The 12,416-nt window shown below is 43.1% G+C and overlaps 1 protein-coding gene across 2 annotated transcripts in view; it reads right to left on the bottom strand.

Moving 5' to 3' along the window:
- LOC137413651 (zinc finger transcription factor Trps1) overlaps positions 1-12,416 on the bottom strand; it is a 131,189-nt gene that overhangs the window by 84,578 nt on the left and 34,195 nt on the right. For both annotated transcript variants that reach the window (XM_068099082.2, XM_078773224.1), the window contains exon 4: positions 6,148-6,730. In XM_068099082.2, coding sequence (XP_067955183.1) covers positions 6,148-6,730 — 583 coding nt within the window. The remainder of the gene's footprint in view (positions 1-6,147; positions 6,731-12,416) is intronic.

The raw sequence follows: 12,416 nt of genomic DNA, 5'->3' as shown, positions 1-12,416 counted from the left end.
AGCGCAAGTTTCAGAGGGGAGTAGTTAGATGAGATGATGCCATGTGGTTGAGAATTGAACAGGTGTGATTGCACAGGTGTGCAACTGGACAGGTGTGTGGAGCAGTGTGTGAGTAGTGAGTGTTGTGGATCAGCGCGAATGCGCTTGGGGAGAGAAGGGTGCAGGCGGCACCAAGAGTGAGAGCACAGGTGTGCAAGTACAGGTGTGTGGAGAGAGTTTGGAGTAAGTGGTACGGAGTGGTGTGCATGGTGCGAAGGTGTGAATGGGGGAAGAGTGGACCCCCATCACGGATACCCGGGGCGGGTAGTGTAAGTGTTAGGTAGAGGGTATAGGTAAATTGTGGTTGGATATTGGCATTTGTGGTGCGGTTGCAGAATGGTATTGCGGATGGGTGCATTAGTGTTGTGGAAATGGCTGGGCGTGTAGCCTGTTAGTGTGTGTAGTTGGTTGGGCACTCCACCACTGTGAGGATGTCGGCCAGGTGAGGCCGCAGGTGGGCTCTGGGAGCCGTTAGTGTCAGTGGGGCCCGAGGATCCGGAGGACGGACCCGGGTAGCCCAGTGCCAGAGAGGGCACTGAGTGGGGAGAGCGCCAGAGGGCCTTCCCCAGGTAGTTAGGTTAGGGTAAGGAGCAGGTAAGCTCGGAGGCAACTGCAGTGGTGGAGGTGTGCAGGTGGGTAGACCTGCGGGGAGAGCTACACGTCGTGGCCCAGAAATTGTGCGAGGGCACCGGGAGATGAATCGGGGGAGTGAGACCCCAAATTGAAAAGCACCACAGTTTGGTCAATGGGAATTGGTTTTTAGAACCCATAGTGTAAGAGGGCCAATGGTTTGGCAGGAGAAAGACCCCGGGTAATGTAAAGTTGTTAAAGTCATTTAGGAAATAGTTAGGATTGATGAACCTGTCGCACCATTCGCAGCCACTTACCTGAGGTGATGATGATGACTCCACACCTGTGTTTTCTTTGTTCTGTGTGCAGGAAATGAGAATTGCTGTGTGGATTGGTGAGACGCATCACGACGTGGATGAGACATTGGGGTGATTCCATCTCTCCCTCCTTAGGAGGGACTGATGATGAATTGGTGATGGCAAATTTTGATGTTGAGTTGGAGATGGCAAATTTTGATGAGAGTTGGAAATGGCAAATTTGATTGGTTAGGAGGGAGAGAAGACGAATTTGGTTTATGGGAGGAACGGGGAAGACAGTAGGGACGTTTGTTGATTTGTAAAGTAGATGTTTATGGGTAGTGTTGTGTTTTGTGGATACAGTAAGGGGTAAGGGAGGGGCCATGTAGGTTACCTGGTGGGGGGGGGGGGGCGTACGGTAGGAACGTACCTGTCTCACCTGGTTCCCATGTGCCCCCAGTGTGCATCATCTTGTATTGCGTGCACTTTTGCGCCCTTACCACCTTACTCACTTGTCTTCTTCTTTTGTCTCCCACCTCCGAGGATCTGGCTTTGGGGCAGAGAGAGAGGAGAGAGAGGTGCTGGCTCCGCAGTTGTGGGCCTGTACTTTCGCTGCTTGCTGCCTGGATCGATACACCATATGGACCGCAATGTTTGTGGCCACCCACAATGGACCGCAGTTCTTTTGCGGCCAAGCACCACCCGTGGATGGACCTATGGGTCAACGTGGCACCTATGCCATACAGGTGAACCACTAATAGTTGGCCCCTGACACCACAATACAGAAATGGACGCGGTTGGCGCCTTTCTTTATTTTTAAAGAAGCAAGAAGGCCAAGTGCACCACATGAAGGCAAGACCAGTGGCAGAACATCGGCCGGCTGCGACACCACCGGTGATTGTTGAACACTTTATTGGTGCACCGGATGGTGCTGACTGTACATTATGGGGTGGTGCTTTTGGTGCTTGGATGGGGTGCTCTGCACATTATTAAAGGCCGTAAGGCCACAGAGCACTCGTGGGTTGGTGTATCGATGCTGGCATGCGTGCTCTCTCTCTATGCATAACATCTGCATGTGTTCCTCCAAAAACAGGTCATGGATCGTAGTGTAAATATCAGTGTAGTCTTGTGTAAATAATGCTCCCTACCGGCTGTATGTTTAGTTTGAGGATTCTTTCCGCGATTCGGTTATCCTGTGGGTGTGTTTCAGTGAGGAGAAGGGTGCAACGTCGCAGGGGGACATATTTACTCATTTGTGAACATCTGTAAAACTGTCGCACTCAGGGTAGAGTTAATAGTAGAGGGAACTACATCTGAGTGCCACACTAAAGTAGGTAAAAATTTATCGGGTCGGGACGCCCCGAGGTAGAGAAGGGTGCAATGTTGCGGATATGGGATTTGGCCTCCATCCATATCCGCTTGTAAATATTCCCCTATTTCCCCAATACTCCCCAACTATCCCCAATCCCCCATTCCCTAGTCCCATTGTCTGTAAACAACACTCTGTAGCCCCGACCTTCCCCTTTTTCCCCCATTAAATGTCGTGCCCAGGTTCACCGCATCTCACGTAGACAACTATAGGACATCTTGCTAGTTATTCTTAGTCTATGTCAGTTAAGGACTCGTTTCCATTAATTCTGACTCTTCGTTGCACCAGAATGTGATTGTATGGCACCAGTAGTAAGTTTAGGACCTCCCAATACCTCCCCGCATCTCTTCCTCATGAAACAACAACACCAACAACAACAACAGCGGCGCGGGGAGTGCGCGTCCTCACTCCGGCTTGGTTAGCCGCCATTGACCATGTGCTCCGACGGGGTTACCACGAAGGGGCTCACTGTCAGCTCCTCGTCAAGGGCGGAGCCCGGTAACCCCCCGCACCCAATAAGAAGCGGCGGACCGATTCCATCTGGGGCGGAGCTAACGAGCCGAGGGCGTGTCACTCCCCGCTGGATATATGCGCAGGAAGACGGAGGTGACGTCAGATGCGCCCCAGCCACGAAGAAGAACGGACGCCACCTCCAGCGCGACGATACCTACCCGCATCTTTGGACCGGACCGGGTCGATTCTGCCCCTGAGCCAAGGTGCACCTTGAGCCATCGATTCTGCCCTTCCTTGCCATCAATCCCTGTGTGAGTCAGTCTTGTCCCGTTTGTCTGTGGTCTGTCGGGGCTAAGATAAGACCGTGTTTAAGTGCCCACCTTTCTGTGCTGTACCTCTTGTGCCGTGTAATCTAAACGTTCTGCATAACAAATATTATATCCTCCTCCGGAGGTCTTGAGAACTGTACCCCTGGTGTCGTGTCATTTAACCCAGCCGTTGTGTCCTTTCCTTCATTGATCTAGCGTAGCGCGATTCGGCCAACGTTCGAGTATAATCGGGTAACTTGTGCGAACACGGCGGCCATTCCACTCGGCCCAGCATAACATCTTAATAAGTCGTGTCCGTAACAATATTATGCTCTTATCATTCGTTTTTTTTACTAGAAGCGTCCTTGGAAAAACGCCACGATAAAGCTATCTTAACACAGATATACACCTCAACACGCAACCCACTTGATGGAGAAAACCACTGTGGGGAGTTGGGATATTATTAGTATTAATTTTTATTTTGTAATAACATTAATATTATGCTGTTATCGTTAGTTTTGTTATTAGAAGCAGCTTTGGAAAAACGCCACGATAAAGCTATCTTAACATGGACATACACTTGGGTGGTCCACAGATATATGTAATATTTAATACTATTAAAAATTCATGCTCCACAAGGCTTCCCTTGTTCCTATGTTTATAAAGATCATATGAACCAAATATGAGGTCAATTGGAACTTATTTAGAGGTTGCTCAAAAAATAACATTTTAAATTTATCCTGTTTTTTTCAGATGGCAGAAACTCGCAGCTCTTCCACAGTTTGGTTGCTGGGCAAGTCTGAAAAGGAAATAATATGTGGGGGACAACCAACCAAAGGACACACATTGCAGAAAATGGTGTACCATCACATACAAGAACACCATACAGTTCGTGAAAGTGCCAAACTTAGTGTACAAGCTGTGTGTGCATACTGGGAGAAAGCACGAATTCCAGTGCAGAGAGTAGATTCCTGTGAGCGCCAACTTTTGAAGTTGTATGATGCCGACAAACTGGTAAAGAAAAATAGAACCAAGACATTCGAAAACAATAGAGTGAAGGAGCAGATGTTCAAAGATGATCTTCAATCCCTCTTCGATATCTCACCAAATGATGCGCTTGAGAAAATGACGAATAAAGAAGACAAAGCATTCCTTATCATGCAGCGTGAGGATCCTTCAAGTTCACGTATGGGATCTGTGGACAACACTCTGGCAGTGAAGGAGAACAGAAAGCGTATCAGGCTTGAGAATGAAGATAAAAGAAAGAAGAAACATGCTGCTGAGACACTAACAGCAATGCAATCTGTTCCATCAACATCGGCTGTGGTTGATGATGATGATGAGTCTGAGATTGAAAGCTCCGATTCAGGGGACAATGAATTCAAACTCCAAAGTCCATCTTCTGCCAAACAGGCGAAAAAGGCTCCCATCAAGGTGATCACTCCAGCAATAGTGGCAACTTTGGACGGAGTAAATCTCTCAGATCGGCGTGCTATGTTTTTGGCCAGTGCTTTTGCACAATCTCTAGGTCATACCATTGAAGACAAGTGCAAGCCAACAATAATAAATAATTTGAGTAATTGAAAATAGATAATTATCTATGAATTGATGTATGATGCGAAAAATTCTGCATCTTATTATTCATTAAAATTTGTCAACATTTTCAGCAACCTCTAAATATTGTCCAATTAAGCTCAAATTTTCACCACAAACTACTTTCTTCAATAGGAATAGGGGCAGGCTTGTGGAGAAATGAAAATCAAATCTTCAAATTTTTGGACCACCCTAATATACACCTCAACACGCAACCACATTTGGCAAGGAAAACCCCCATGGGGAGAGGGGCCAATTAATTTGGTACAACCTTCATTGTGTGACCCTTAGTCTTCCTGTCAAGTTTGGTTGAGACTGGATAAGTAACGACCGAATGTATCGCTGGTCAAAAATCGCCAGACAGACACCAAATTGCATATTTTATTACGATTTCAGTAATAAATACAATAGCGCATGTGTTCTTTCTCTACTCGACGGCACGAGGGTTGTTTGTTCATATCATAGTGTATACATTTGCTTTTAAGTGTCGTTGAAGCTGAAGGGAAAGGTGTATGCTGCATGTGTGAGAAGTGCGTTATGATTTATGGGAGCGAGACATGGGTAATGAACGTAGAGCAGCAACGAAGGCTGGAAAGGGTGGAAATGCAAATGGTTCGGTGGATGTGTGGAGTATTGTTGAGAGGAAGACAAATGATGAATTGCGAAAGATGATGGGAATAGAGCCTGTGATTGATGCTGTGAAGAGGAACAGGTTGAGATGGTTTGGTCATGTGTTGAGGAAGGATGAAAGTGACTGTTTGAGAAGAGTGATGGAAATGAATGTAGAAGGAAGTAGAGGACGGGGAAGACAGAGAAAGACTTGGGTAAAGATGGTGGAAGAAGAAATGCGGGCAAGGGGGTTAACAAGGAGAGATGCAGAAAATAGGGCAAAATGGAGAAGATTGTCATGGGGACCGCAAGGCTAACCCCCGCTCTAGCAGGGAAAATGGCCTTAAAATGCATGTTGTTGTTGTTGTTGTTGTATACATTTGCTTTTAAACTTGTAATATGCGTTAAACCTTAAGGTGAGAATTCCATTTAGGTTTCCGCAAATAATTTCCCATTCAATAAATCTCTTCAGATTTTTGAAGTCAATGAAGCGTGATCCAAATGAATGTGATACCACAGGAGCTGAGCAGGTGAACCACCTGGCGACACAGTCCTAAATCTGACTGACTTGTCAGTTTGAACAAATAATTTCTCACCTATGGAACCAGGTTTATGGAAGATCAATGACCAGAGGACGCTGTGAAACAACTTGCTGCCAATTATAACCACATCTTTTGGAGGTTAAAAAAAAAAAAAGCCTCACGATAGTGCCTAGTGAGGAAGTGAGATTATATGGCTTTGTTGACACCATTATTATCAACTTGTATTTGCATTACACCCTATAAAATCCAGCCCTGAACCATTAAAACTGTTTTTAATGGTGCAAAATTTCATAATGAATGTAATTGACATTCATCAAGCTTTCATTTGGAATGCAGAAATGAATAAACAAAGTCCACAGTAATCTTACCTTTATGAGAACTGGGAAATCTGGTTTCGCTTTGCCATCTTGCGAAGGAGTTGGTGCAGATGCCCCATTCACCATCACCTTTCCCTCTTCCTGTGCTGTGACCTTTGGTAGCAAACTTTGATCTTTAACCTCAGGACTACTGCCTGCAAACTGCGCAGGGGTTTCATGCCATGAACTGCCACGACGGGATTCAGAGACGCCAGGGAATTCCGAGTCTGGTAGTGTGGCTCTCCCTGCCTGCTGGCCTGACGTCAGGAGGCTGGCTAGCCTGGTAGACGTTTTGCGAATGGTATTGAGGTGCTCCGCAATGCCGGCATCGAGGTCCGCGGTCCAAGGGCTACCAACTGGCTCGCTCGATGTCTTTCTAAGTTCCTGGGTAGCATCACCAGGCGGCGTTGTAGCCCCGGTTAGAAGGCTCGTCGGTAACGGGGGAGAAGCGGACTCTGTTTTGATGAGACGTTTGCAGGTAAGCAGTGGTTGGCTCTGGTTTGAGTGAAGATGGTTCTGGATGAAGTGGTCAAGTGAGGCACCATCCTCCACGAGTATGTCACAGTGCTGGCACTTATGGCAGTTATGAACCTTCCTGTCGGAAAATAGAAGAATTAGAATCCCTCCACCACAACTTCACTTTCATTACTTTGGTGAAACTTCAAACACATAGGTTAAAAAAAAAAAATTCTTTCTTATTGAAAACTTTTTCCTCATGCCAATTTGTTGGTGACTAAGAAATTATTTGTCATTGTAATCACTGACATATTGTACGAGATTTATGTCCAACACTGTATTGTGACAACTTTAGCATTATTTCTATCCAACGCACAGTTATCGGATTTAACTTGAATTAGTGATGAAAACTAGGAAAAGGTATCCCTGAACATCTTCTTCTTTCCTTTTACAAACATTGATCAGAATTTTTTAAAATAAAATCAAACAAGTTTAGGGAATTACCTCTGCTCTCTGGTCTGGAGCGTTGTTACAGGTGACACTTGCTATAACCCCAACACAATGTCCGACTCTTACCTCCTCCAAAACCCCTTTTTTATTTTCTTCCTCCTTCTCCTCCAATTCCCTTAATCATTTTGTCTTCACTATCCTTCCAACTTCTCTTCCTCACCTATATGGCATCCCCTTCCTTTTTGCCCATGCTTCAAACCAGAATAATATCCTGAGTCCTTGCATACGCAAGAAGAAAATGGCCTTCTACTCATAAGATAAGAGCTTAACAATAAAATAACTATATGCAGGGATAATACAAGCAGAGACAATAGCAAACAAGAAAAAGAGCGATCAGAGATGGCAAACCCTCGCCAGGATGTATTTTCTGTGGTTTTTAAGGCTTTTGTGTTAAAACAAATATTGCGGCCGAACCACATGACCGATGACGTCATCATTATTATTTTTTTCTAAACTAATTTATTCCTAGATTATGCTCAAGAAATTTCATCTTGATCGGATGAAGTTTTGTACTTGTTGAATTATGACATCATAATGGAGGCACCTATGACATCATCATTAACATATTTTATTCCCCATGGAGAGTTCTTTAAAATGAGCCATGTCTCAATTTTTTCTATTCAGTGCTTTCGGAGATTATAGAGGTGCAAAGTTTTTCGGTTTTTCCAAGATGGCGGCCGAACCACGTGACGGATGACGTCATCATTATTTTTTTCTCCACCAGTTTATGCCGACATGACGCTCAATAAATTTCCTCTCGATTGGATGAAGTTTTGTACATGTCGAATTATGACGTCATAATGGAGGCACCTATGACATCACCATTAACATATTTTATTCCCCATGGAGAGTTCTTTACAATGAGCCATGTCTCAATTTTTTTCTATTCGGTACTTTCGGAGATATAGAGATGAAAAGTTTTTTTTTTTTTTCAAGATGGCGGCCGAACCACGTGACATATGACATCACAATTATCATTAAAAAATTATACAGGTGGAGATGCACCTATGGTGAAAATTTCCTGTCAATCGGACCAAAGGTTGCAGAGAAAATCATATTTATTCTGTGCGGACATACAGACAAACAGACAAACAAACAAACAAACAGGACGTCATGCGGAACACGATACTTGCAAAATCCGCCCCTCCACCCCAAACCCAAAAAAATTCCATTGATACAGCAAATTGTCCATTTCATCAAGATTAAAATTGACAATCTTGATCAAAGCTCGGGTCAATAGGAAGAAAAGTGACGATTTTTCAGATGAAAAATGATGGTTTTGGAAGGTTGACCTTGAGTTGACCTTTTGACTTCAAAAATAGTTAGTTTCCCTATTTAGTGACTCAATATGCAAATCCTCTTAAAATTTCAAGTCAATCGGATGAAAATTGGTGATTTTAGAAATCCAGCCTATGTTGACCTTTTGGCCTATGTTTACCTAAAATATAATTTGTGGTTGAATTCAGTGACCAGATATGCAAGTGATTTTCAAATTTCAAGTCAATTGGATGAAAATTGAGGATTTTAGAAATGTGGCCTATGTTGACCTCAAAAATACTTGGTGGTTGAATTCAGTGACCAGATATGCAAGTCCTCTTCAAATTTCAAGTCAATCGGATGAAAATTGCGGATTTTAGAAATTTAGCAAAGTTGGTGACCTTTGGCCTATGTTGACCTTTTGACCCCCAAAACAATAGGCTTCTTGCTTTTGACCAACTCTACCATTTGGTGAAGTTTCGTGAAGATCGGTTGAAAATTGTGACCTGTAGGCCGGTGACAAACAAACAAACAGACAGACAAACAAACGCAACCGACCAATATACTTGAAAAATCTTCGATTTTGCAAGTAACAAACGGACTCAAATGCAATACTCTCTCCTCTGGCGAGGGTAACAAAACCAGATATAGAAAGGGCGACTGGGTTCATCACACCTGCGTCATCAACATACAAGCAGCAAGTCCTCTCTTGGCAAAGATTTCCCAAAACAGCATCAAACCAAATAAATGCAGGCAGCACTTGACTTACCTTGTACCTTGCCAATTAAAAACACAATAGTTCGGCATTTTCATGAGTATTTTCATACAAACTTTACGTATTATTTTCCAAGTTCATTGGCAGGATAGTCGAGAGACATGCGCACGAGCGCTCTGAGGTGTCTAGCCTGGGTTTGAATGTCGGCCCACCTAGAAACTACAAACTTTGTGTTTTGCATGCAGGATGAATCATCAATGTGTGTGTTACAGATGGACATTAAGCCGGGTGTCCTGTCTGCCAGCAATACTTTGTGGACGCCAGAGATCTCAGGGTGTCCTTCACTAATTTAGGTGAGCAATTGCTGGAACCCTGGCCAAATTGAAAAATTGCTGCTCTAACCTACAGGGGGCACTGCATCAGCGACGCATCTGCAAATACACCAACCAACAACCATGCACTGCAAATGAGAGAAGAAGAAGCAGTACATCAGAGATGTATCATAAAATATCATGGTGCACTTGAGAACTACAGTATATCGTTTTCTTCCATGAAATGATTCCTGCAGTTTTCATCAAATAAACAAAAATATCCAACAAATTTACGTTACCGTCTGATTACAAACTAAACTTAAAGATTTAACCCACGATCCCGCAGCAACTTCATGCAAATGTGAAAGAGATAAGGAACAGCACTTCAACTCGATCAAGCCTCGACATCACAACGTGAATTCCTTGAAAGTACTTATGCTTTGCAATCCGAGCTCTGTATACACCATGGAGCAAAGATAAGAACCAACCAATAGTTCACAATGCTTGGGTCAACAAACAAGTTTTACAAAAATGGAAACGTTTGCTCGTTGCCAACTTGTAATCCTGTCAAAGGGAAATGTGTCTCATCCGTTAACACTGCCCCCCCCCCCCCCCCCCTTCAAAAGTCTTGAAGTTCACCATTCATTGGGCAAATAAGACACGCCTCTATATTAGGGCTAAGCCAAAAGTTTCCACCAGGATATCTTTGGAAAGGCACTGAAGGAGGAGGCTGATGTCTGACATAAGGAAAAGGCGTAGGCGTTAGCAGGATTGCAACGTGTATAATTTCTTTCAAGTACTGAACCCTTCAAAATGGGGATACCTGAAACCACATAATATACATATACACACACACACATACACACACACACACACACACACACACACACACACACACACACTAGTGGGCTATGCACCTTGTAAGCAATAAGCACTTGCAGTAGGTACGTAATAAATAGAAGGTTTATGATGATAGGCAAGCATCAACGACCTCCTGCTAGATATGTTTTTTTTGTTGTTGGTGGTTTTTTTTACGGCGTAGCCCATCGGGCAGAGCCGGCTAGAACAGAGTTTGTCCGTCTGTATGTATGTATGTATGTATGTATGTATGTCTGTACCCTCAAACGTATACCAATCAGAGCTGAGATTCTGGTCACATGACAGGGTGATGTGATTACGTCTGATGTCATTACGGCGGAGCTGTGGCTGACTCTCCATGCGGCTGACTCCTTTGATTTATATGCTGTTCATGCTGAACATATCGTCGAACCTGTCATATATCACAATCGCCATGCTCTACCTTCACGTTTTTCATTCAATGTGAAACACAAACAAACCAATTGTTAAAATGACCATCAAATATTGAAATCATTGGAGTTACATCTCTTCCAACAATACGGTACATATAGGCCTTCGGCATTATGACTCACCATCCGCTTCGGGCAAATTAAACCCAGGTTTCTTAATACAGTGGTATCATTTCAGTAGTATTTTGATTCATCGGTACATAAGACCTTCTTCCAGTCTTCAGTAGTCCACTGGCAGTGCTTCATGGCCCAGGCAAGCCTCTTTTTCTTATTTTGCCATCTTAGCAATGGCTTTCTTACTGCCACTCGACCTGTCAAACCTGCAGAACGAAGTCTTCTCTTCACAGTTGAAACTGAGACTTGCTTACTTCGAACAGTGTTAAGTTGTGCTTGAAGCTGTTGTCCTGTTAGCTGCCTATCACGCAAGCTGTTTCTCTCAGAAACTTGTCTTCTGATTCTGTTATGGCTTTGGGTCTGCCAGACCTCTTCCTGTCAGAGTTTCCTCCAGTTTTCAATATACTACTTCGTGCAGTGCAATATTGTCCAAATAATGCTTCAGAGGGTGTAATAACAGTCTGTTCCAATACTGCTTTTATACAGACAGGGGGTTTGTAATCAAGTAATCAGCAGAGGTTGGGGCACCTGTAGGAATTGTTTACATCAGCTTTCAAGGCTTAATTTACATACATTGCTGCAGAAGAGCAGTAAGTTGTTAACCCATTACTTGTTCCCTGAAGAAGGCCCTTTTTTACAATACTAGGGCATGCCCGTACTATATCTATATCTAAAATTATATCCCCCCCTCTATTTACATGAAATGGTTTGGTTCATGAAATGTTTTGGTCCATTCGCAACGCCAAAGCGAACGGCGAACGCTTTACATGAAATGGTTTGGTGCATGAAATGTTTTGGTTCATTCGCAACGCCAAAGCGAACGGCGAACGGCTTGCGAGTACAGTGACAATCCCCCCGGGGTTTTTATTAGTTTTAAAACATAGTTTAACGCCAACATAGCGCCAACATAGTTTGCAAACGTGAAATAAATGAATACGCTCTCAAATGTGCCATCCGAGGCAGAGTGTGTCCGCCACGTTCGGCACACGCGATAGCTCGCTGCTCTCTGATTGGTTGAATCGTTTTTTGGACATAGCTCGGTAAGTAATTGTCCGATTAATATGAAACCTTGAAAAGGCACATCCTCGGGTCCCCAGCAATATACCTGGCAAGTTTAAAGTATATCGGACCCGTGGTTGTCGAGAAACAGCGGTCACAGACAAACAAACGTACAAACGTACAAACAAACAAACACACAGAGATTACTGGAATTATAGATAGATAACTGTGCAATTTACATTATTTCCCCGTTTTTGCTAACCTAAACTTTTTTTTTTTTTACCTTGAGCAGTTTACTGCTTACCTTTGTACCATTTCAGGTTATTCACTGGACATTAAACTGCGTAAATTTCAATAAAAACTGTAAAAATTGAGGTGTTCTAAAACTTTTGACCGGTAGTGCACATATATATATATATATATATATATATATATATATATATATATATATATATATATATATACTGTATATATATATATATATATATATATATATATATATATATATATATATATATATATATATATATATATATATACATATATATATATATATATATTGTTGCGGTTTTGAGAACCCCTCACTTGTAAATACTTGTAAATAATAACTCT

Source organism: Myxine glutinosa, chromosome 2, assembly GCF_964187855.1.
Source record: "Myxine glutinosa chromosome 2, kmMyxGlut1.1, whole genome shotgun sequence".
Lineage (NCBI taxonomy): Eukaryota > Metazoa > Chordata > Myxini > Myxiniformes > Myxinidae > Myxine > Myxine glutinosa.
The sequence above is the reverse complement of the archived record's forward strand: the minus strand, read 5'-3'. Positions and strand labels throughout refer to the sequence as shown.